Source organism: Blennius ocellaris (genome assembly GCF_963422515.1).
Source record: "Blennius ocellaris genome assembly, chromosome: 3".
Taxonomy (NCBI): Eukaryota; Metazoa; Chordata; class Actinopteri; order Blenniiformes; family Blenniidae; genus Blennius; species Blennius ocellaris.
This window is the reverse complement of record NC_137652.1, coordinates 9,603,778-9,630,809: the sequence shown is the minus strand read 5'-3', so window position 1 is coordinate 9,630,809 and position 27,032 is coordinate 9,603,778. Positions and strand designations below refer to the sequence as shown.

General features: G+C 39.5%; 1 protein-coding gene across 2 annotated transcripts in view; it reads left to right on the top strand.

Moving 5' to 3' along the window:
* gstcd (glutathione S-transferase, C-terminal domain containing) overlaps nucleotides 1-27,032 on the top strand; it is a 56,127-nt gene that overhangs the window by 14,335 nt on the left and 14,760 nt on the right. For both annotated transcript variants that reach the window (XM_080517373.1, XM_080517372.1), the window contains 2 exons: nucleotides 25,830-25,945; nucleotides 26,271-26,315. In XM_080517373.1, coding sequence (XP_080373499.1) covers nucleotides 25,830-25,945; nucleotides 26,271-26,315 — 161 coding nt within the window. The remainder of the gene's footprint in view (nucleotides 1-25,829; nucleotides 25,946-26,270; nucleotides 26,316-27,032) is intronic.

The following is a 27,032-nucleotide window of genomic DNA, read 5'->3' as shown; positions in this document are numbered from 1 at the left end:
ATTTACCCCACGAATAATGTGCATCCCCAGTCAGAAACCCAACCAAAAATGGTCCAATGACATATGAGGTGAGCAAAGGAGTCACCACCGTGACTCCTCCAGTCATTGCATTGACAGCTGATGCAACCGTGTCGGAACACACTGTGGGTCTCAGTTTCCTGTGTACAGGTGCTGCTTGTTGTTCAGTGTTCCCGTGCAGACTTTTGTTCATCAACCAAATGGTCCTGAAGGCTTATGAGTCTTTAACAGTGGACTGTGATGCAATTAAAAAAAAGTGTGTTAAAGAGTAATCATGCTGTCAAAACATGTCTTATAGAGCCTGTGTGTGTGTGTGTGTGTGTGTGTGTGTGTGTGTGTGTGTGTGTGTGTGTGTGTGTGTGTGTGTGTGTGTGTGTGTGTGTGTGTGTGTGTGTGTGTGTGTGTGTGTGTGTGTGTGTGTGTGTGTGTGTGTGTGTGTGTGTGTGTGTGTGTGTGTGTTACCTTGCTCAACTCAAGCCGAGTTCTTGTTTTAATGCTGTTGTGCGTCATTGTGCTTTTTTGTCTATATGAAGACGACGTTGACGTAACGGTTTGTTCTATCTATTTATGCCTGTCGAGCTAGCAGCGCAGGCTACAGAAGTGGGATGTTGTCTGCGTTATTAGATGAATCAGCACACTGGAAACACACACACACACACACACACAGAGTCAAGTGTATTAAAGGTCACGCCTCTGTCTTGTCTGAGCTATTTGTAGATGCTCACCACACACAATTGCTACAAAGCCAGTGAGATACCTGTTACGATGTTGTCCCAGATTTTCTGTGTTTTCTTGGTAAAACCTGAGTCCTTTGCTGCTAAAAAGATACATGTCATGTTCTCAGAAGACAACCAATTGCTGATTTGACCTCCAGATTATAATGGACTCATTTGGGGTCCAAACTAAGTTTCGATGAGCTGAGGTTGTTCAGCAGCAAAGAAATGATACACAAAGTATTTGATATTTGTGTATATTGTTATGGTTGGTAGCCAAAAAATGTCCCTTGTATGAAAAAAGGGTATTTAAATGGGTGTGGTAGAAATCAAACACTTTCAGCACACAGCCCTTTGTTGTTTGAGGAACAACCTGTTGGATTTAAAAAAATAAATAAAATCACAAAAGTAATAACTTTTATTCGCCTATTTGCCCTGTTATTACACCCATCTGAGCTTCAACAATGCAATTTATTTCAATAATTTCCCTTCAAACCCCACTAAAGCCATCTGAAAGCACCGCCCATAATAACAGAAGTGCTCTTGATGATGTGGGCACAGTGTCTATTCTTAGAGAGAGAATGGCCGAGAGAGACTGGATTTTAGTTGTCCCACTTTTGTCAGCACTCTGCATGATAAACGGCACTGTTGATATCTCGTCCTGCAGTGCTTGGTTGGTAGGATGGTAGCCCCTCCGTGTTAGTGCTGTATAATTAAAGCGAAGCAGGGACAAAAGGCAGCCAATTTGTCCTGAACCCCCAGTGCGTGGGCTTTCCCATTTATTTGCTCCTACACTGTTCTGAAATTGCTGCACACATGCCTACACATACAGTACGGCAGGAAAGAATTGTCTTTTCCCCTTACATATGCATAAATATGTCCCTACCTGCAAATCTAATATGTAACGTATGCAGGTCTTTGGACCCCGTCTTATTATTTTTCTTCATGTAAATGTATGCAGCAGGAAAGTGCTTTCTTCTGCTTCTGTTCCATAACAATGGGCTTTGAATAAAATAATATGTAGCATCTTTAATGTGCTGACTTTCATCTGAATGTTTACATCTACTGCCCCATTAACATGTGCACATTTTGGCTTTTTAACCATTCCTGATTTGTGGAAAAACAAACAAACAAACAAGCCAAGTAAACTCAAAAGCTATTACACACAATCAGTAACACACTACCAAGCAGACAGTTGTACTCTTTATCCTTGAAGTTATTGCTCTATTTGAAATCTATTAAACTGGTGTAAAGCCAAAAACAAAGAATGAATAACTGTATTAATTCATCATGGCTGCACTGCTTATTTCTCTCAGAACAAGTCTGTATATACTATGTCTTTCAACATGTGCGAACCCCCCCCCCCCCAAAAAAAAATAAATAAATAAATAAATAAAATAAAGCCCCATCACATTTCTTCATCTTAAAAAACTGGCCATGCTGCATGTGCAGCTCTGAGTCTGTCGACTAATTTGCATTCAATAGTAACAAATCCCATCCACAGATGCACAAAGGAACAAAGGACCTCTGTGAATGTGATGGTTTTTGTCCCCGTGAAGAAGGCCATTTCACTGAATGTACTGAGAGTTTCCTGAAAATAGGTAAATAACAATGTGAATAGAGGGGCCATTGTAAAACACAGCCAACGTCTTGTCTCCAGCACTTCACTTAATAGAGGGAAGAGGAGGAGGTAGCAAATACTGAGGGGTAGAATGATGGAGTGGGTGACACTGGGAGATTGAGATAGCGGTGAGACAGCATGGGGAGAGACGAGGGTTATCAGGAGAAAACAAGGCGAGGGGAGAGAGGTGAACGAGACAATGAGGCGTTAAAAGGGAGGGCTGGTGAAGAAACTGCATAGTTGTCATACTTGAGACATGCTGCTATTAGGTCCTTCAGGGTTGTTTTGGTACAAGGAGATGAGATGAGCTTCCCTTTCTTTGTTTTACTTTACAAGATTATGACAGTAGGTGAACTGCCTTCCGGGGAAACCCGCTCTATTTGTCTCGGTCTCTTTTTGTTCGTCTACAGGAAGGCGATTAAGATTTCCCGAACTCCACAGCCGGCTGCTGTAATTTTGATATTTTCTTAGTTGCTTCATAGATGCAATGAGGCAAAGAAGGGGAAATAAAGCCTAATGGTCATTTGTGGGAATGTTATCAGAATAATTTTGCATCAATTGGGCGCAGCATGAAATCCACATGTATTTTATGCTCTTATTAGCGGTAATTGGACTTGGGAGCTTGGTCGAGGAGCGAACTCAAACTAAAACTTTTCGGAGGCAAGTTAGGCAGAATAATTTCAATTATACAGCGATTTTAATGGCTTATCTTATTTGGACATTGAAATGAAGTTAAAGAAAATATATAATCCGTTTCACTGTGCATGCTGAGCCTTTGTGTAACATATCACAGAGACATTGTAAATACATTTTAAAGGAGAAATTAAAAAGCCTGTAAAAGCAGGATATTACAAATTAAATGTAATTAATTTTTCGTGATTAGGAAAGATTCTAGCAGCAAGTCCTAGTAAGAATACTATATTATTGCTATTTGTGGGAATCAGAAACGAGGCAGAAACACACTATCAACATATTATCATAGTGATAATTTTTGTGACACATTTTGTACACAATATAATTATATATGCTTAATGCAGATAACAATGGGCATCAAACGAATATAGATAAATGTAAATAGATGACTGTACAAATACAGGGGTGAAAATACAGTTATGATGAATACATTTAATATGTTAGTATCTCTCTTTCCATCTTTATGTCTTTCATTCGGGGAAGACCTATCATGTTTAGAAACTAATAGGTCAGTGTGTGTCTGAACCGTACTGGAGGCCAGTGAGTTTTTCAGAGTTTATAAGATGCGGTTGTCGGACCTTTTTTATTCGTAAGGACTCAAGCAGTTGTGTTTTGTATAGTCTGTAGCTCCTTCTCAGTCTATTTAGGCCAACCTGTAAACAGGCCATTACAGGAGGCAATGAAGGTTTATTTATGGAGCACCATGCAGATGCAAGGCATTTCAAATTGCCTTGTAATAACTTGGAAATGCATTAAAATTAAACATTGAAGGAGCTATAAAATTCCGTTGCAGATCATTGAATTTGAAAAACAAACATAAACCAAATGAATAGTGGATACATATCTAAAAACAATTGGATAGACACTTCCAACACTAAATACTTAACTGGTAAGCTGCAGTAAATGGTGAAGTTTAATTTAAATCAGCGGACAATTTCATCTGACTTTAGTTATTTTGGAAGTTTGCTCCACTGAAGGTGAAACTACAAACTATAGAATCTTTCACTTTGGTTGATTTGATCCTGCATGAAAACACTGCAAACATTTCCCTGATGATCTGGAAGGTTAGAGATATATTATGACCCAAAATATCTCAGAAGTCCATCGGTTGACAAGCGTGTAGTGAACTCCACTGCCAGTGTTGGTCAGGCAGCAACGTTCTTGACGAGCAGCAGTTTTGTAATGGATTTATTTTTCACTAATAATCGACCAATACATTAAAAAAAAAAATCCCTGTGAGACATAAAGGTATTATTAAGTTTGTCTAGGTCATGTTTTGACATAGGGCCTCTAACTGTGGCTTCATTTTTGACTTCATAGATCATATGGCCTTCAATGTAAATATTCAAATTGCGTGGTGGACCGGCCCCCCTGGTTGGCAATCACGGCACTGAGGCTCTGCTGTGGCAAGTCAAGAGTGATTCACGTTCATTTTAGACGAAGCTCATGATTCCGTCGGAAAACAGTCGGATATTGCACAATCCACGTCGGCAGACAGTTTTCTTATTATTTTGATGAGGTTTCAAAAGCTGAGGTCTCGGTCAAATAGAACATTGAGATTTCCGCCATTTTCCTTCCCACTGATGTAATTTCCATAAAGATAATTTACAACCCTGAGTAACTTTCAAACCGAGTCACGTTAACAGTTTTGTCATTATTGGATTGAAGATTTTGCGCCAGCTGTTTAGTCGAGACATTAAACAAGAGCTATTAAGCATTTTGTAAACAAATGCCTGCTCACACATTTAAAAGTTCTGCAGCAACATCCCATTGTCTCATCCTTATTTCAGTATTTACTCTCTTTTATACTGGTTTTTTTTTTTTTGGGGGGGGGGGGATTAAATCATCTGTCTGGGTTCTGGATGTACCTGCTGAATGGTCCATGACCGCCTTGGTGCTCGTAATCTTTCTGCTGTTTGGTGCTGGACAGTTGGTGCGCAGCAGGTTTATCTGAGATGGGTTTTGTGGAAAACAGCTGTCAGCTACAGCCCAGAATGATGTTATAATAGCAGAGAGAGAGAGAGAGAAAGCCAAAGCAGTAAAGCTGAATGCTGTAAAGCCAAATCAGTCAGCTAAAATATTCTAAATGCTCATCAGAGATGAAGAGGGAACTCCCTGTAGGTTAATCATTGCAAGAAACCCCATTCACGCACGAGTAATCGTGCAATCTGTTGTAATGTAGATATTGATTTGATTACAATCTTATGACTCCATTTCCTGCTTGTTTTTTTTTTCTTTTCATTTTTTTATTTAGAGCTTGCAGAGCACATACAGTTTTAACTCTATGTAGATCTAAACCTGTGTTTTGATCATGATATTTCTGAGCCTGCAGGGATACTGTTGCAAGGTTATAAAGGTTCATCTGTGGCTCAATGGAACATCCATACAGATTTAAGTGTTTTCACGGCATCCCGAGGCAGCACTCCTGTGTTTTTGTGTCTTGCAGCTGAGCTGAGATTTCATGTTTCTCCACAGAAATCATTGTGCATCATCCTATTCATAGTAATTGACATCCCTGTAGAAATATCAGAAGTTATGGCCCATGCTTTTCTTGTTTCCACACTGCGTATAGATCTAATGAGTAGTTAAACAGCTGCCATGTTTAGGTTCCAGGCATCCTGCGGATGCTCGCCACACTGTTTTGGGAGTTAGAAAGACTTGCCTGTGAGATGCATCAGAGATGGGATATAGATCCAATAAAAACATTGAAATATGTCATTATGTAGGTGGATATGTTTTGCTTCCTTTCTGTGTTGTGTTAAAAAAAAATATATTGAACGAAGTGAAACCTGCTCAGACACAGGCCCGTTTTCCTCTTCCTTTTTATTAGGTTGGCTACATATAATGGGTGTGAGTTTTCCCCCAGGCGTCTCAATGTTGTTGAACTTATGAGAAGATAATTAGCCAGATTTGATTAAAGTCCAGCTTCATAAATGTAATTTATTATTTGTTCTTTTCTTAAACGAGTTATTGACTAGATGCCCTAAGGACAAAATACAAATTATCTCGGTAGGATTTTACTCTTAATGGGTTATCATTAACTTTGAATATATAAATATGGTACTGATTTAATTTGTCCAGTTGTATTGTCTATGACCATGCTTAGCATTTCTCGAACCGATTGTTGCACTTTAGCGTTTTATTTGTTAATAAACAGTAGTACGTGTTTGTAGAGATAGCTCTAATCATCAACAATTACATTCGGTATAGATGAAGGCTTTCGCTTCACAAAAGAGATCAATCGTGAGACAACACATGGGGCGGCTTTTGTAACAAAGGAATGTGAATCTCTTAAATACACTTTTTGTTGAATTCAGAAAATATCATTACTATTCCCAATGGAAATCAAATGATTGGATTTGCATATGGAAAGAAACAGCAATACATAACAGATGGAAAACGCGTCTCCTCTGCAGGGTCAAGTATTGTGCATGCAAACTCAGTGAGAATCAACCGTGTGCTCGACTAACGTGGATCAACAAGCAAATAAAATATGACTCAAACGCTTAGGTTATTACACAGTTGATATTTGACCATAAGTCTTTGTCATTGTTTAAATTGTGTGTGAACTTGGCGTGAGTGTGTGTGTGTGTGTGTGTGTGTGTGTGTGTGTGTGTGTGTGTGTGTGTGTGTGTGCGTGTGCGTGTGCGTGTGCGGCCACTTATCACCAGCTACATTTTCAGTATGTTTACTCTGTTCTCTGATTAGCGACTGTTGAAGTGTCTGTCGCTGGCTGCAGCCGGGCGTGGAAAGACTCCTTGGCTTCTCTGCATGTCAACTTTGCTGCAGCTGCGCTCAAGAGACCCCCGCCATCGCCCTGCAAAAGGCTGAAGAAAATCTTTGTGTTGTTGCCCTGGCAATGAGTGCCAATGCATTTCGGGAGTAGGGGGATTGGATGGTGAGGTGTGGTGTGGTTGTCTTGAAGGAGGGAGAGGAGTATTTGTTAGGCTGCTTGGTGTAAATGTCATTTCCCACGTTGAATGTATCGGCAGTGGCAAGACGTGTGTATACATATTTACTATATTCTAGGAACATTGAGTACACTGTAACATCCAAAGAAAGTCTCAGGAAATTTGGCTGCCTGACTTTTCTGTCTCCTGTTTTTTATTTCACCTGGGGGTGGTGTGAGCTGTACTCAAGTTGAATAAAGGTTATTTTTTGCCTTTTTACAGCTGCCAGGGTGAAGAAACCTTGCTGCCAAGCAGACTTATTAATCCGTGTAACTGTTTAAATTAGCGCACCACGTTCGTTTAAAGACATTGTCGACTGGTTGTCTGTCCGTCCGTCCGTCCATCCGTCTCCACCTCTGAGTTGTTCCGGATGTGCAGGCATGCTGTTGGGTTTACTGTAAGATCACTCTGAAGTTCCCGGGGCAAAGTCAAGACACAAGGCCAGGTTGTTTTTCATAACAGTAAGTCAGCTTGTCGGATGTTTGTCAAGAAAGTGCTTGCAATCTTTCGGCCTCTGGCTGACAAATGTCTGGGGCACTCACCGTGGAAGGTTGTTGAGGTGCTTTTCCTTAAGATGCCTGCTGTATATACACATCTCGCTTTCAGGTTCACCTGAGCACCAGACCAAAACAATCTGTCCACTCTCAACGCTTCGAGCAGAACTTCACTGATCTTGTCGCATCCCAGAAATGCAGCCATGCAAATGCTGGTAATAAATGAAAGATCCTGCCAGAGTTCTGATAGAGGGTTTGATCTGAAAATATTTGAGCTACTAAGTAAGATTTGTAGGAATCGCAACAGTTCCTCAAAAGCAAATGCCAAACAATCCTTGAAGCCCTTTCATACGGTATCCTTGAGACAGACAGTAGATAAACAGACAGTGTACAACCAGCCGCAACGTGTCTTCGAAGCTGTATTTAAAACCCTAATGATTGGCTTAAGCCTCCTTTGTTAACTTGCATATAAGAAAGCCATGTTATTGATTTCGCATGCATTTGTTTCCAATAAGAGAGGCGTGTGTTGGACTTTAGCAGGTAAGAGGCTAAATAACATGTCAGTATGAGTTGAGATCTGTTTTATTTCTTTTAATCTACAGATTAATTTGACTCAAATGCACAAATGCAATTTAATATGGCTCTGGCTGAGTGTTTGGTGAGAATATCTGTTTGTATTGCCTGTTGGCATTTGGTTAAAGCTTTGCTCCCGTGAGCTTACAGCTCCAAGCTGCAGGCTGCGACTCCCAAATCACTCCCCTCATTCTCAATTAATTGAACTCATTAGAGCCTTTAAATTGGAGATTTAAAGATACGCAGTAAACGCGGGACCTTGCACAACAGGCAGCCAGCTTTGTTAATCCCAATTAGAGGGATAATTGGCACTTTATTTCTACAATTCAAGTTCAAACACATTGAGCCTCCCCGGAGGTTCGACACAGAGTTTCACTCTTTGCAGTGGTATTTCAGCCGTGCCCATTTGAATGCAGAGCCACTGGTTGCCTCCATGATGAGCTCCTCGCAAATGTCACACCATGAATATTCATTTGTCTTCTTAGTTTTGTTTTGTTCAGTAATCTCTGGTGAGGGATTGGCTGCGTGGGTGCGGAGCGGGATGACAATTTGTCTAACCCTCGGCCAGCTTTCAGGGAGTCTTGGATTACGTGGCGTTTCTGACGCTCTTTCACTACACTCCTAATTAATTAGTGATTAGTGTTTTCAGCCTTGTGCGGAATGTTAATGCAAATCTTCCCTCTGCAGGGCTTACCTTTGTAGCACCGCTTAGCGAGACCTGTGTGTTTGGATTGTCCAAGGCGACATTTTAAAGCCACAGTTGAATGTAGGAGTTCTTTGTTACCTGAAAAACTTACGTTTCTCTTTCAGGTTTTTTCACTTTTTCCACATAATGCTTCATTGGGACCACAAATGTATAACAACACTATGGAGATTTGTTTTCAAAATGAAACGCTTTATAGTGAATATAAATGCATTTGTTTAGCTACTTTTATCTGGAGAGTGTGATCCAGAGACTATTGTCTTCATTTTAACTCAACATTCTCCGCTTCTTTTGAAACCATTTTCACGCTCTGACTCTGCGTAATGATGCATCACAAAAGCACAATTAAGACTTCTGACGTGGTTTGACTGGAAACTGAGGGCGGCTTAGGCATCATCCTCTGATATGTCATTTTTTCAAATTCAAATTTCTTTGCAGATTGACAAACCTTACCTGGTTTTTCATCTATTATTTTGTGGATACAAAACCATTGAATAAACAAAATATTATTGTATAGATGTAACATGTGTAATAAAGAAAAAGGAAAATATTTGTGAAAGTATCTGTTAGGAAAAAAAAGGTTACATGTATCTGGAACCAATCTCAGAGATTATATATGTGAAAGTAGTAGAAGGAGTGGCTTTATTGATCAGTTGTGCATTGCATAATTACGCACATATTCACACCGCTTTTATTAAAGATAATTTATAAAGTAATTTTTTTTTTAAATATCGTCTATCTGTTTTAATGTACTCTTTCATTATTTTCATTTTTCATATAAACCTGTATTTATGTTTCATTATTCCACATGTCTTTTACCCCCCTGTTTGCGTCCTCCGCAATCTCTGGTTATAAGCCTGTCTTTGACAGAAGAGGAAAACATTTTTGGCACTTGTGTATTTTTGTTCTGGAACCACTAACCAAAATTAACTTAGTGGAATTCTTTGTTTTGTCTGCTGAGGCTAAAGAGAAAAGCTGAAGTCATTTTATTATCCTGTGCATTGGGTAAACTTTAACATATGATGTGTCATATTTGGTCTTGGTGTGTTGGGTGAGATGTGCTCCTAATGTCTATGCAGTGGAGTGGAGACCTCCCCTGGTGCCCACATCTACTTTGGCTCCACACCCAGTCGTGTATGGACTTTGGCATGCATGTCTCAGTTGTCTGTGTTGGGCATCTTGTGATTAGTGGAGTTTTCCCACATCTATTTCACACCCTCATGGCGTTGGCTTACACCGACGTATAGGGGCGACTTATAATATGTGTGTGTGTGCGTCTGTTTTGTCTCGTTCTCTGTCTGCGGCTCATTTAGCAGTAAGTATAAATCCACCACGTTACAGGAGCCATCCGAGATTCACGTTCTGATAATTATAGTTTGCTGTGCAAAATGTTGCAAAAGGGATTATGAAAATCACATCATGTTTTGTAAAAAGTTTACATTAGCTGAGGTGTTTTGGGGAAATAGTGACATAAACTGCAGTAGAGTTTAACACTTGCCTGTGCAAGGTGTTTTTGTTTTTGTTTGGTCTGCAGGTGGCTCAGTTACACAAACATAATGATTCATCTAAATCCTGATCTAATTATTCAAAGGGCACATGTTGTGTTTGTGGCCAATCTGCAATCCCTTGATTCTCGTCCCACTTTCCGTAATAAGAATATCTGTCCTGTGCCAAGACTTTTACAGATATAATGAGGGAACAGATGCACAGTGGGACAAACTCTACACTTTATAACACTAATCTAAAATGTGAGCACGAGAGAGTCAGATAACGCTGAGGGGATAATAATCTTTAATCTGTTCAAATGGAGTGTTTGTGAGTGAAACTTTCCTCCCGAGCCCCGGGAGTCTACTTCTGCAGCCACAATATAAGCCCGCAGAGTCGAAGGGAGAATCCCATTATTTCTCTCCATAGAGGGCCCCTTGGCTTTGACAATCCAGCATTTCTGTAGGAAAACCAGGAGGAGCAGCGACAGCAGCTGGCTGGTGTCCAGCTAACCTTTATTTATACTTGAGTTAGCACTGCAAGGCAAAGGCGAAAAGCCAAACTGGCTGGAAGATTTTATAAAGGTGGCAGGCCAACAGACATCGACACGGCCCTCCACAGATGCCAGCGTTGTGCCACTTACTCCCTGATTTTGACAGCTCTGGCAGAGCAGAGAGAGCAGCGAGTGTGCACTGAATAAAAACCAACTGCTTAGTTTAGCGGAGCAATTGCAAGGGATGGGCATCGGGATACCGAGCAGAAGGAGAGAGTGGATTTAAATGTGTACAGAGTATTTTCATTCCATTGACATTTATTATTGATAGACATGACCGACACTGTCGCGCTGAAGAAAAAGGGCGGTCCATGACAATGATATTCCGTGTTTTAGTTATTTTTACACCAGCGCTGTGAACTCAGTGGACAAAGCTTTAAATGGTTGCCAATCCCTGATCGACTGATTTATGATATCATCAACCACATGGCTCCATGTTGCACATCTTATTAGAGTAGCACAGCAATAAATTAAGATAATCAGTTCAGGAATATTTCCTGAAAACAGTATTAGTTTATGAGGGAACAGGATGAAGTGACAGTGACAGATCAATGTTATTTGTTTTCTGAACATTTTACTTTGTGATATTTTCGCGAGACATCAAAAATAAACTAGGAGACTATATTTCTCTATATATCTTCATTTATTTATTTCAGGCATTGTCCATTTTCTTCATGTGGGAACGCTAGCTGGGTTTACATGGTCACTTCTTTTGTCGAGCCGATTGAAAGAAAGACATTTTTCGCATTGTATCAATCCCATTAGGCACTGGGGTCTTTTTTTCTTTTATGGTATGATCCAACGATGCAGGTTTCATTCCACACTTTGTTAGCTTCTCACGGATTTGGTTGAAGCTTTTGCTGTGAACTTCATGTCTGTCGAGCCATTTTCCATGAACTCCGATCGGATCACAAATGAGGTTACACCAACTCCTCCCACCCAGGAGTAATTCTGATATAAAGGCCTCCTCTGATCAAATCGAAGTGTTTGCACAATGTGATTTTAATTGGATTACAGTTTAAATTGATTACTTGTGGTTCATTTACAGTACATCTTCCTACACACAAAATGTGGGACAGCTAATCCAATATAAAGATGAAGTTTCTTTGGATTACATTTGGTACATGAGGTTGTGCTGAAGGTAGTTTTGGAGCAGGTGCAGTATAATGTGGTCGATGCTGTACGTCGTGTTTTTGAGTCCAAGAAATTGAAATCATTGGAGAGTATGTGGATGTAAAGTATGGAAATGAGAACTCATACTTTCATCTTTTCTCCAATTTCTCAGTCAGGAAGCTGGTACTTTTACTTTTAGTGGCTTCTTGTAGCACATCCCGGACAGTACAAATTGTTGGAGTATATTAAAGTGTGACAGCAATCTGAAGAACACAAGTTCGTGGTTTTCCTCATGCATATGGTTTACTCTTCTGTGAGCTCGTGGGAAGCCCCGGGTTGTTTGTTCCCTACCTGAGTGAGATTTGAACATGCTGGTCAGGATCACAGCAGCTTAGTCATCTCTCAATCTTCTCAGGAAAAAATAAAACAAATGTTGTTTTGTAATGGTTGTGGTAAAAACAGCTTTGGATCGATTCCAAACGCTCTGATTATTAAAGTGCAGTGGACGTTGCTCCGGAGACTGGCTGTCGTTCAACTTTTGAACATTAGAAATAGATGTGTTAATGATATTAAATTGTCTTTCTGTTGTTATCATGGCTACGACATACTGCAATGTCTTGATAAGTGACTTAAAGAAATAAACACAAATAAATGTCTGTTTTTAGATGTGTTGCTGCCATTGAGGTGAAAATGAGACAAATGTATTCATGAAATGTTAAATTGCCTCACACGTTAAATGCTTGTAACATTTGGCACTTTACCAAAACCTTTTGGATTCAGGGTTGTTTGTTTTTCCGCAAGACAATTAATTGAATGTTATGATGGGAGAAGAGTTTCATTGCTGCAATAAATATGTGACGACCAAAGCAAGGTCAGAAAGTTACAAGTTTCTATAAATCACTGTTCGACATTTTGGTATTTCTGCAGTTAATAACACATCAGCCGTAAAGTTACACAAGGATACGCACCAGAAAGATCTATCATGTTTTGACCAAACTGATCAAAAAGAAATGAATTAATTGACTAAACTTGCATAGATGACAAACATTTCTGCTTTGCGAGGTAATTTTTTTTACCAATTACTTCAGGAATGCCAGCATAAATCCTGATATTTTATCATTTAATTTTTTTTTTTTTTTTTATGATAGATCTTATCTGTGGTTTAAGCCAGCATTGATGCAATGCTTTGCACATTTGGAACAAAAGATAAATGAATGTAAAGGACCAAAATTGACTTCTCAGTTTGGTTATTTGCTCTGTTTTGAAACAAACCAGTGGAGACAAATTGGGTATGTGCTCTAACCTGTGAGGGGGGACCACGGGGGTCCCGTAATTATGCAGACCCCTCGCCTCGAGCCTCATCTGGTCATGTTTTGACAGACACTCCAAAACGGCTGAAGGATGCACGGCGAGCAGTTCTTTCCTCCTGCATTTGTCTTCATTACTTCTCGTTTTTCTTGTCATCACAGTCTTACACAAATAGCTTTAAAACTTTCACCGACTGCTCCTGTTAAAGTAAACATTTTTCCTTCCTTGACAGCCCGACAACAAGTGGAGCTTTTCACACAGCTTTATTTATTTTTTCCACTTTATGCCGAGTCTCTGTGATCACATTTAGTCACTGCTCTGCGTTTCACCTCATAGCCTCATACCTTTTTCAAATACCTCATGGTGCGGTTGCAGTTATTCTGTGAGGGGGAGGTTGCAGCTTTCAGGATTTACCCTCAGATTGTTTACAATGAGGCTGGCGACCTGTCCAGGGTGTACTCTGTCTTTTGTCCTTTGTTGGCTTGGAGAGGCTCCAGAGCCTCTGAAGTATAAGCAATTACTGCTAGGAGTGTGTTATGGCATTGCTGTATTTACTCTGAAAGAAAAACAATGTGAGCATAGATTTCTCTCCTGTCATCATAAACAATGTTCCAAACTTTGCCTCCTTGGTATGTTCATAGATGATTACGATGTGGCCAAAGCCAAATGTATTTTCCAGTGTGTATGCTCAGAAATCCCAACAAGCCTTTCGATTCTAAATGATTCGGAAGAAATTCTAATTCAGTCATATTAGTCAGTGTTGATATAAAACTACAGATTTTACCAGCTTGTGGTCATTTTCAGAAATGGGTTGCTGCCAAAGTTTATTCATGAAGTCATTTTAGTTTACCTACAAAAATGAATATAAAGTAAATCCAGATCATGTTGATGACAAGAAACAGCATTGAAGAAGTTGCTGCTGTTGTGTGCAACAGTCGTGTGATTTCCTCTCCAGTCCTCCTCTGATGCTATTTTCACATCTCAGCGAGCAGCAGCCACTCTCTCGTCAGGAAGCAAATTGGCAAAGATTTTGTGTTGCAGGAGAGGTGTGCTCCTCTGTGGTGGTGTTTAATTGAAGACGTTTAAAAAGTGTAATTTCACTATGACACGGCAGTTTTCTGACAGGACGTAATTAACCTTATCTAGTTAAAGTTGTAGTTAAGTGACTTATGTTTCACATGCATTGCAGTACTGCTGCACATATGGTCAAAATGACCTTCCTCCTTTACTTAAACCACCTGTGTACCGAAGTGTTGCAGAGAACGGGTAGAAATGTGTGAATGTAGTGACAACTGGTCATGAAAATTCACACTTCCCAGTGGTGCTGACGTGGAAATGGACCAAACTTGCCACTGATGGTCATTTTCACACGGAAAACTGTGCCAAAAGACTGAATAACTTGCTTTTCCAGAATAAATGTCTCTTCTTGGGCCAGGATTTTCCAAATAAATGCATCGCATACTACGGACCCACTTGTAGTCCGGAGAATTCAGTAACCCAGAATATGTTCATATTTAATAGTGTCTCACTGGCTGTAACAGATGGAGACAGAAGCCACATGTCTGCTGTGTACACCAAAAAAAATCAATCGAAAATATTAATAGGAAAGTCCCTAATTTCTTTCACCCTGTGCCACTATGTTTAGCCCTCAGGTTATGCGTTTGTCAAATCTTTGCTTTTCACTTTCATGATTTCTTCTATTTTATAACCCTGAAAGTCGTTTTGTTTGTAGGTGCTCAGGAGTGCTTCTTCATTTCCATTGGTCAGTTTTCTTCTGCAAAAGCCGTGTTTGCATTTCACAGCACTTGAGGGATCAGGGACTTGCGCTCCTCCAGATCCAGACATAAAACACAGCTCGCTCTCACGCAGGGCAGACGAACCGAAGTCGCAGTCGTATTCGTCAGCCTTTCCTCCAGTCAGTGGAATATTTACATACCAGGACTAATTGTGGCTCAGTCAAGTGTGTGAATTTAATATTTAATTCATCAGTCATAACAAAGTTGCTGCAGAACCAAGGTTAAGGGCTTGCTTCGATGTTAACAGTGGTATAGATGAAGTGTGCATTCAAGTGCTGTATATAAGTGGTACTTTTGGACACCTCTGGTTATTTTCCATTGTACACTTCAAATGGAAACACTGACGTTGTAGTTTACTTTTAATGTAAAGATGTGACAATTCAGATGGTTTAACTATAAAACAAAGTACCTTGTATAATGAAGATGACGCCTTAGATTTCTAACCTCTCTGAACTCTGAACATCCATCAAAGATTTATCAAGGTCGTCTCTCAGATCCCTATTTGTGGTTATTGTATTTTTTTTACGCCTGAATGCTTTAGGTGGTCAAACATAAAAAAAACAACTAAAGAATATTAAATAAGTACTATAATTATACATGAAACAGAAAAATAATGATTTTATTTTATAGTTTCTTAACATATGACCCTAAAGATTTTATCTGCTCAAACATCTAAAGTAGTTGAGACAAGCAGTTGCAGCAGTAACATACTCTTTGGACAAGTCTTTTGTACTAATAATAGCAGTAATGCCATATGGTGATAAGAAAAATGTCATACGCCTATCAAAGGGACCGAAGGTGCATTTTTCCTCAGTTTTTATCTTTGAAGAAGAAGCAGGACATAATGTTTAAACAAATGGAACTGTACTGCGAGCAGGTCTAGTACCTACTATATAAAGACTAATCAATATCTAATTTATGTTAGATAGAGAGTTTTTCTTACACTTATAGTATACCTCTGCAAAAATAGAATTTTCACTGACATACCTTGTACTTGTGAAAAAAAAAAAGTTTGTATATCTATATATATATATATATATCACATGTCATCTCAAGAGCTGCATAGGCAATGGTGGAAAAGAAAAACTCCATTTAAACCCCCTTTAAACAGGAAGAAACCTTTGCAGAACCAGACTCGGAGGTGGAGACTTTCTGGGTTTAAAGGATAGGAAGAGAGAAAAGCACAGTATAGAAAGAGAAAGCAACAAGGAACAAACGGACTGTTACAAGAAGGCAGCTGAATCCACATGCTGGGGGCAGGAGGCTGAGATCACAAACTTCCAGTTCCACTGTCGGAGATCCTGCAGGAATTGAAATGATCCCCGGTTCGAGTCTGGGCTTAGGAATCATGCACGTCATGGGTTTTATAGGTTTTATAAACTAGGATACAGCCAGTTTGAGTGCACAGTATCACCCTCAACTGAATCGGATATGACAAACGATTCGGTGCACTTCAGCACGCCAGAATAACAGTATCCTGTACATCATCTACAAATACCACCATTTCAGAAAAGTACTGAAATGTTCTAGCACCATTTATGTGCAGGGAAAAAGAAGTAGATTGAGAATGTAATAGATTGCTTTGTAGTCTGCTACTTATTGAATCAAAGCTGGTGTCGTCTTTATTGTTGCATTATTTTCTGCTGTTTTTCCAGTTTGTTTTTAGTAGCCGAAGCTTGTTACAGCAGTCAAACTCGGAAAAAACTATCAGGCGGTCTGTGGTAGCACGACCATGACAACAGCCGTCTGTGAACCAATCTCACTTTTAGACATAAGATTTAAGACGAAGGCAACAATGCTTTTGTTGCCTATGGATCCCAGCAGGCTTCATCAAGGAAATGTTTTTAATGTGAGGTCTGCTGTTTGAGTTCAGGAAGGCAGATTGAGCTTCTGATTCCAAAATCCTCTAAAACCAAAGGCGTCAACCATTGATTGCTTTACTGTTTCCATGAGTTTCCAACACGATCTTTTGTGTTTCCATGAATGACATGCGCTGCATTGTTCTGAGCAGCTTTGTTTTGGTTCCTCATAGGGACTGAAGCAGCAGGAGCTGATCTCATGGGTCGATGCATTAATGTGATCAGGAGAGCACACAATGACAATTCACCCTGCTTTATTCAGCTTATGCCATGGCACAGGTCAATCTTTCCATCTTGCTTACTCAGAAATATTATGTACATTTCTTTCTTTTCCCAGAAGGGACCTTTTCGGCTGCTCTCCTTGATGCCCCAACCTGTGTTTTTCTTACACGTAATTAACTGTAAGAAATAAAAAAAAATAAAACAATCTCAACATAGCAGATTAATAATTATTATCCTAACCCATGGAATAAACAAATAGTGTTCCATGTATGACTCATGGTAATTATTTTGCTCACTATTTTTCAATTAGATTAAATTATAGAATTTGTTTAGTCAGATTGGACTCTGGCTTTGTACAACAGTTTCTTAATGCAAACAGGGCTCACAGTATTATGATTATAGTATCTAGTGTTTGTAATGTAACTTTACATCTCAGCTCAAATAAGATCTTCATTATCAAAATAATGCTGTACCTTTTTGAGCAATTAATTATCTGAAGATCAAAAGCACAGATTTAATATGTTAATGTTGTCTTTTTGGAAAAATTGTGCATTTTCATTTCCTTTAACAAGAGGAACAGCTGCTCAGACTTTGTTGTATCTGTTATGAAGTCACAGCCAGTTTCATTTTTCAAACGCTGTCAAACCTTTCGTTTCTCCTGAAGAGGATGCCAAGTACAAATGAAAGACATATATGTAAAGCTTTACAAATTTCATTGTTCCGAATCAAGTGCATTTACTGTTTGTTGTAAACAAGTTTTTTGTTATTCATCCTCTCATCTACAGTTTGGAGTGCGGGTTAAAAAAAAAAAAACCCAAACGTTTTTATTATTGATTGATTTTCATATCTTACTGTGACCAAGTGGCAAGAAAAGGAGACATCTTACATATTATATTCTACCAATTGTATCTTGTTCAAAGAGAGATTCTTTAGTTCTTTATCCTGGCTGTACGATGGTAGAAAAATGTACTGACTGTTTTCTTGTGCGTGGTATATTTGCAGATTCTTGAAACCGAACCGTTTTTCAACCATATAAACTGCTTCTTTGGAGCTCAGCTCTTTCTAAACCTATCTTTTCTTGCCCACCATCTTTTAACGTGACATCTCACCGCTGAATATTCCTCAGTCGTTAATGGATTACTCTCTTCAGAACATAAACACGTCTGGAGACATTTTCCACTTGTAAAGAATTTATTTCCTCCGTGTGGAGAAAAACACATAACACGAGCCAGCAGATAACGCCTGTCAGGTTTTTTGGGACACTTTCGAGGCTGAGTTATACTGGTGTTTGTACTTTATATGAACATCTGGGAAAAGTGAATAAACAGAATATTGATCAATATTTGATGTGACCATTTGTCCTTTTTAAAATCTGTATTAATTCACACATGCACCCAGATTTGAAATGAACTCTACAAGGAGGTTGCTCCCGACCCATTGGCGAAGACACCACAGATATTCTCTGAATGCATCCTGGCTCAAATCCCTTTATCTCTCCATGTAATCCCAGACAGATGTTAGGATCAGGATTGTGCAGTCATACTATCACTCTCAGCACTTCTTCTTCTTGCTGATACAAAAAATTGTTCTTGCAGCCAAATAAATTCGGGACCAATCACAAGTTTCTTTGATAGCATTGCATATTGGAGGAGTAAACTTTTCTACAGTACTACCAGGACGTTGGTTCTCTATCTGATACAAGGTAAAAGTTCCAAAACTGGGTTAGAAGTCATTTCAACAGAAAAGTCAAGTCCAGAACATTGAGATCCTGAATTATAATCTAAACCTGGATCTTAAATCTGCACTTCTTGTTTGTTTTCTTTAAACTGGCACATCCTCCTGAGAGATGGTGGCTGATGTATCCTGCAGAGCACAAACAGAGGGCCTCTGTGCCACAGCTCACTGTTTACATTCTAATCTGTGTGATGGGCCTGCATGATAAGACTGTGGGCAGTTCTGCAGCATCAGGGGAGAAAGGAAGGAATCAGGGCTCACTGCCAGTGGCAGCAGCAACAGCAGTGATAGCCACCTCTTAGCAGTAGAGGACACATGGGCTAATGGATCCTCTGTCTCCCTCGGTGCTGCCGCCACAGCACGTTTTCCCCTCACTGAGTTTTGGGAGATGTCAGGGCGGAGTTGACACGCTGGAAAAACAGAAATCTTGTTTCCCCGATACCAAAAGTCCTCTGGTTCTGTCATGTCTGGCCGTTTGCCAGCAGTCGTCTGGCTGGGCTGGCGTCCGTGCACCTGTTCATGAACACCACCAACGGGAGAATACTCGTCTTTCACCTCACATCAGCTTCTGGAAGGAGGTTGAATGTGGAATCCTTTAAGAGAGCCAAAAAAACCATGTTTTGCTCGGAGGGAGAGGGAAACAATGACATTTCTACTGATATTTTGGATGACCAAAGTATTTCCCATTTTTATTTTGTTTGAGTTGCACTATGGGATTTTCTGCATTATATTTTGAAGCATCCGTGAATGAAAATACTTTAAAAAGTTTCCCTTTTTGCTTTTGGCACTGATCAAATGATAAACGAATTTCACTTATAGTACTTTCTTCCCCCACTGATTCAAATTCGCACATACACACACACGCACACGCACACGCACACGCACACGCACACACACACACACCCCAGTAGTGACGAACGCCATTCAGCCTTGTGTGCTCAACGTCCATCTTTTGCTCAAGGACAATTCAATCTATAGACAAAGCAAGATTTGCAATCGATCCTGAAACCTTGCGATTGAAAGACAACCAACCGAGCCGCAGCTGTTCCCTTCATATGAAGCGATATGGATCAATCTTTGCTGTCTTATATCAACAATAACCCATTATGAGTCCTGGCCTTGTTTAGGGACATGACACCAGAGAAAAATAGAAAAACGCAAACTGATAGACGGCTTACTGGAGGAAAAATACTTCAGTAAAGCCTGACAAAGCAAAAAAACAACAACATTGTATGATAAAAGCAGGATTATACTCATTGATGCTAAGATTTGTGCAGTAAATAACCCGTCGTTCATTTCATTTATGATAACATGGCTTTAGATGAATAGCATGATGAGTTGCTGTTACAGTGTCTACCGCTCCGCAGATTATTTTTTTGCAAGTTTCACTGTTTTCCCTTTGCACATATTGCTGTGATGCTAAAAAAAAAAAAAAAAAAAAAAAATGACCGCGCCTGACTGATTGCTGAAGCATTAGGTATTGGATGACTATGAAGCGAGTTGAGTTAATGTTCACCTGTCAACAAGTCTTCTCGCGACAGGATCGTTTGGGCTGGGCTACATGACAGTTGCAGTCAGTTCCTGTCACATTTTTTATGCCTGTAGCTGTTTCCACTTTATAAATAGAGTGACTGGGAGACAGAAGATCTAGTTGGGATGCATGAGGGGGAAAAAAAGTGGAGAAGAGACAAATCATAACAGATAGGCCTGTCTTTTCTCAGCCGCTTGTGATTTACATGGTCTGTGATTGTTTTCCTACCATGAGGTAGAGCTAGGGTAAAACTAGGTTTCTATGTCAGAATTATTATATTTTAGTCTGCCAGGCGTCTTTCTGGCACAGTGATTACATTCACTGTCACTTACACTATTCATAGAGATTTAGCTTTATTTTTTTAAAAGTGGCAGCCCTGGCATCATGCTGTCATGTAATGTTTTATAGCGAGCAGATGGAGCGTCCCTCAATGAGAAGGCCTGACCGCAACAAGAAATGGATGGATGGTTGTAGAATTTGCCACAGACATCTGTGTTCCCCATCAGGATAATATGTAATATCTTTTGACTTTTTTTCTGCTGCTCGAAAATAAAGTCAAAGTAATAATTTGTCATATCAAGATCTTGACAAAATAAATGACTTTCTGAAATTCTTTTTGAAAATACATGAGAAACTTGATAAAGAAAGTAAATGGTGCAGAAATTAGTAGAATTATTAAATCAACTGAAAATCAAGTAAGAAATATCATTCATGAGTTATTACTTTCTCATGAATGAACTTCTTTTAATCCTCCGCGATGGTAACCTGCATGCGTCTGAAAACATCTTAAGCTGAATTTCAGTCTTTTTAAAGGCACTAGTTGATTCACAGATTAAACAAAAAAGAATTGGCAGATCAATTTATGATGCAAGGAGGAAGCATTATCTACAATTATTTCTATTCATATTTTTGTCTCTGAAGGTAAGCAGTTAAGTGCAAGAAGAATCCTTTCATCCATCTTTTCAATGGCAATATGAAGAGCAAAGAAGACCAGATATTCCAGTTACCTTATCTTCCTCCAGCTCTTATCGGAGGAACCCAGTTCCATTGTGAGAGATAGAAACTCTCTGGCGGTTCCTGGGCCGACCTCATGGTGTCATCCCAGGTAGATGTGCCTCATAGGTCTAATACACCAAAAACATCCTCCTGAAACACTAATGATGTTTTACACAGACCCCAGCAGGTTGAATCCATATTTCAGTGACAATCTCACTAAAGAGGGGATGTTGGAGCATTACTACCTGGGCTCATTACCTGGGAAGAAAATAAAGGTTGCATGTAATGTTCAACTAACTGCATTGTGAAGAGCAGATCAATTTAAATAACTTTAATCAATGAGACTCGCGCTCTATTGACTGAAAAACTCATTATTTCTAGTATTCGTCTCAATGTTTTAGCTGGATACAGTAATAATTGTCCCAGTTCTTTGCTCCTCCATGCTGACACTGAACATTTCACCAGTCTGAAACAGCCAATATAAATCAGCATGTTAACGAAGAGTTAAATATTAAAGGAGGACAAAGTACAAACTGTAACTGAGATGCTGTAAAGGAGATACGTAATTCTCTTTGGGGATTTATATCTTCTGGGATTTTGATAAAACAAACTTGTTTATCATTTTGGTGTTTCATATAATAATGTTCAAATTTGGCTACAGATGTAGTGAAAGTGTTTTACAGTCCTGTTAAACCTTTAAACGGGGCCAATATTATCTGCAAATTGTTTGCAATCCCTACTGCTTTTTTATGATATTGTATTTTGTCATATCTTGATCTATAATCCGATTGGCACAGGCATTAGGATTTTTATCCCATTTTCTTGTACTCAGTGTTTTTTTGTAGTCAGAGTGACCCAGTGCTTGCATTTTATATAGTTCTTGCCACCTTTCACTCTTTCTGAAATAATGGTCAAATGTGTAAGTGAACACAAAGGAAGAGGTCTGCTGCCTCCACTCAATATTACAGAGCTCAGTTATCTGACCTCTATTATGTGGTTTTATTAGATACAGTCTTATTTGAGTGGGAACTGTAAACGTCAATCTAAAATACACACACACATGCAAACACACACACATATTTCTGTAACTTTTAAAATTGCAGTAATTTCTACATTTGTTTTCAGGAAGGGAACTCGTACTTGTGCACTTTTGTTCTGTTACATTGTCTGTGTCTGACCTCGCTTCCTTAAAGCTACTCTGCTAGAATCGATACGGGAACCATGAAAACATTTAGTACCCAGTTTTAGTTGTTCATGTAGATATGTAATATGTTGTCCTTTCTGAAGGAAATTTGTCATTACGCTCTTACAAACGCGTGTATCCGGCATTTAAATTTTTGTGGAACATACCCAGTATGTTGACGTCTTAACGGCCACAAAAGCTCCCGGAGAGTCCCGAAGCAGGATCCCGTTTGTACACCCGATCCTGATCAGTTGTTGATATTATTGCTTAAGCTGCCATCTTTGATATCCCAGAAACCCATGCAACTATGGGTTTCGTGTATTGGTTTATTCTCTGTGCAGAAGTGATAACTTTTATGGGAACTATATTTTAAAGATTTTTTCTGGAAGAATAACTATGAATTTCTTCACATAGAAAATAGGTCAGTGAATCATGAAGTTGGGCGGAGTTTGCAATTTGTTTCGCAGACTTGTGTCAAAAGCCTGAACTTTGTACTGTTTTGGTAAGTCCTCTAACTGAAAACTTAAATAAACTTAAATTTAGTTAAACAAGAGATACAATTATACCCGTGTTGTTTCAGCAAAATGAAGGCACTTCCAATATATTTATGCACATCTTTAATTACTTCACACTATACATATGAATACACACATATGGGAGCCTGAGGCATTGCTGCCTGAGGCATTCACTTAGTAGCTCATCCTTTGGGGTTGTCTTCTAGATGTATTCTGGAATTTTTGATGTTTCGTCTTGGATAGTGACTGACACTCACTAGTTTTAAACCTCTATCCTTTGGCTTCGTGTATAGCCTCAGGATACTGGACTTTGGGTGAAACCCTCCATGGTGGTAAGCTTTCTTATTATGATGTCTGTGGCTTCTATCTCTTATTTTGTCCAGCTCTGGATCCCAGATGGGTATCTAATGACTGGCAGTGTGTACATGTTTAAGGCCGGGACCTTGTTCTTACCATTTAACTGACTTCTTAGATCTTGACCCACTCTCTGGAAGTATTTGTTTATGGTTGACTTCCTTGTGGCCTTCTAATGGTTTCCATCAAGCTGCAGGATCCCAAGGTACCTGTAGCTATCAAGGATATCCCCAATGTTGCCCTCTGGCAGGTCAACCCCTTCAGTTCTGCTCATTGTCCTCTCTTTGATGTCATCCCAATGCCAGTGTCTTAGAGCCTAGTGGTGTCAGCCACTATCTCGATTTCTAGATGGGTTATCGGCTGGTAGTTGGATGAGATGGTTCCCTTCTGGAGGTCCTTCGTGATTAGAAATTCTCTACCCTGGGATAACCACTGTGAATGGGTCCCATCCCTAAGCAGCTAGTTAATTTGTGCTCCAAGTCTCATGTACTGTAGTACGCTTCTTCAGCCTGTATGGTTCATATCGGGGCCTTGTGATGTCCAACTCTTCAGCTTATACACACTGTCTTGTGTGTCTGCCACAGAGATGTTCAGTGGTTCTAACTCTGGGAGGTCACTGTGGTCAGTTCACAGATCCACTAGCCATTGGGCATCATTGTGGTGTGATGTTACTCTGTTCCATGTGCCTTTCCAATAAATTTCTGTCTCATCGCTTGGTGGATCTAACCTGCTGTTGATACTTCCCTCCCTTTGAGCGTACAACTTAGCTTATTCAGTGTAGAACATTCCGTTTATTCTCCTGGCTTCAACCTCTTTGGTGTATCTCTCTAGCTGGGTGGCTAGAGCCGTTAACCTCTGTTTAGCAGTTTCAAGTGCCTCAGGAATGGAGAGCTTGTTGGTACTCCATTCACCTGGTTGCCTTTTTTATCTCTGCCAGCTGACTAACTTCTCTCTGATCTGTTTTTATCTAAGCCTCTAACCGTCTTTTTTTTATGGAGGCCACTGATTCTTGCGTACCTTGTATTCAAATTCTAGGAGTACTGTTGTTGTCCTGCCTATTGACTTGTTTTCACTGGTGGATATGGTAAATATTGCATTCAGGAGCGTATTCACATATTCTAGCAGATTGCCTGAAGGTGCTTTACTACTCTTGCTCTTTCATTGAGGCTGTTCACATCTAGTGGAGCTTGGTACCCAATCTCAGATTCTGGAGTTGGTGGTGATATTCCCTTGCTGACATGGTGGGCTGGCTCGCCATTGCCACAGTATTGCTATTTTATTTCATTTATTAGTTGGTATAGTAGGTGGCCATTACGAAGGTTAGAACACTGTGTGACTCGATGTTTCTTAGTCACCTTAGTCAAAGTTTCTTAGTCACCACAGGTCCAAAATCATTTGTTTCATATCTGTCTGTCCACCAGAAACACCAATTGGTGCAGCTGATACTTTCTTTAATATAAAAAATTGGATTCCTTCATGATTTTCTGTTTGCTTATTACATTTTTCCACACCAAGTCACATCCCAGGTCCCCCTCTCTATTTCTGTACTGATGGATTTTATCTCACACCGCTCTTCAATTTGCAATTAAAATCTAAATGTTTTCAAAGCCATCAAAAGCCCTCTATATTCAGGTCTCTCTTGACTCGTGGGTTAAAAAAAAAAAGAAATGCCATATGAATCTCTCCTCTATATTAGGAGCAGAGTCTTGTCAATACCCCAGCAGTGTTTCTCTGTTTTTAAATTCAAATTTAACTTTTTGTTTTGTGCTCGGTGTGCAGATGGGACATGTATTGATATGAGTGTGTATGACCCAAATGTAAATACAAAAACTCTTGACTTTAGATGCTTGGAAAACTTGAGCGGATGTGGCACATGATGGGGGCAGTAGATGTCGGTGGCTACAGTGTGTTTGGAGGGGAACATGTTTCTCGCGCGGCGGTACAAAGTTTTCCTTCAAACAGGGAGACACTTGATTTTTGGCTCGCAGAGCAGCTTTTTACGATGTTGAAAGATTGTATGCACTCCCCTGTCAGCAATTGGCTGGAAACGTGCTGATGAGAGAGTGGAGGACTTTTCATCAGCGTGCTATAACCATTACCTGAAATGAGTGGCTGTAAATCATAATCTGAGCAATTGTGGAGGACATCTGTTTGCTCACTGACAGCAGAGGAAAGAAAGATACTCGAGGGAAGACGAATGTGATGGGGTAAACTATTCTAATGTCTTTTGGTGGTTGGAGTTATGTTTATTGTAATGAGTTGGTACTGCATTTAACCGATACTGACTTCCTTCTTTTTTTTTTTTTGCCTTCAAGATTTTTCACAAACATTAGCTTAAAAAACCTTTTGCTTTTCATCTTATGCTCAAATGAAAGGACATGTGTTTTTTTTTCTTTTCTTCTTCCTTCCTTTCAGGTAAAATGTCAAACGTTCGTGCAGTCAGGAAGATGCAACAGCTGAATAACTTGGTTGCCATGGTTATGCAGCTTGCCCGGCCAGGAGACACAGTCGTGGATTTCTGCAGTGGCACGGTACCCATATTCATCAATCATCATTCATTCATCATGACCACTGCTGAAAAGAACAAAGTCCTCATATTGCCTTATATTTCCTCTTTCTCCCTATTTGAATGCCTTTTGTTGTTGCCTGTCGCACACAAGCCGACTGTTAATCACGCTCATGAAAATGCACGCTCAGTGTGGTGGCGCTGCACGGCTGAAGGGTCAGCATTTGGCTGGAAAGGGCAGCACTAATCATGAGTCTGTTGATACCCTCCTTGACGTGTGTTGTTTTCCTGTTCTGCATTTTTATGCTCTTTTTTTTTTTTCTTCCCCCTTCCTCTGTGCTGTCTCTCAGGGCCACGTTGGGATTGTTCTGGCTCATACACTTCCAGACTGCCAGGTAATGTGCATTTGGAGACTTTATGGTGCGTGCATGCGCGCATGAGTGTAAGCATGTCGGTTTTCCGAACCAAAAGAAGAGACTATTAGATTTCATTCAGAATGAAACAACTTTTTACACACACTTTACACAAAACTATTCCATTGATTAACAAGTATGAGGTTTTATTGTCATTTAATAAAGCATGTCCCCATTAAACTACTGCATTGTTTAAAAACCTGATCATATAGTTTGCAATAATATGACATTTATTCACTGACTATAAAATGAAGCAGTCATGAGCTATGTGCCATGGTTTATAATGAGCTTGATATGTATATATATATATAGCTTTTATTATTATTAAACTACTTCATAATGTCATTGCTATATTCATCTTGACAACATGATGTCCCTCACTTATGTGAATAAATGATGTACATTGGAGAAATAAAATTGAAAAAAGGCTTAATTGCCACAACTGAGGAAATTGTGTGGCACTCTTGCAAAAGCTGTTGTGAAACAAACCAAGGAAACAAAAGAAGGCACTGTTTTAAAAAAAGCAGCACTTAAGGTCTCACTCTGTGTGCCTGACATGTCGTCTTTGTCTTTCACTGAATGTTTGAACTCTTACATTCATGCTGACATATAAACCTATTATTATTATTATTATTATTATTATTATTATTATTATTATTATTATTATTATTATTGCTGTCACAAACACCTGTTTAAGGG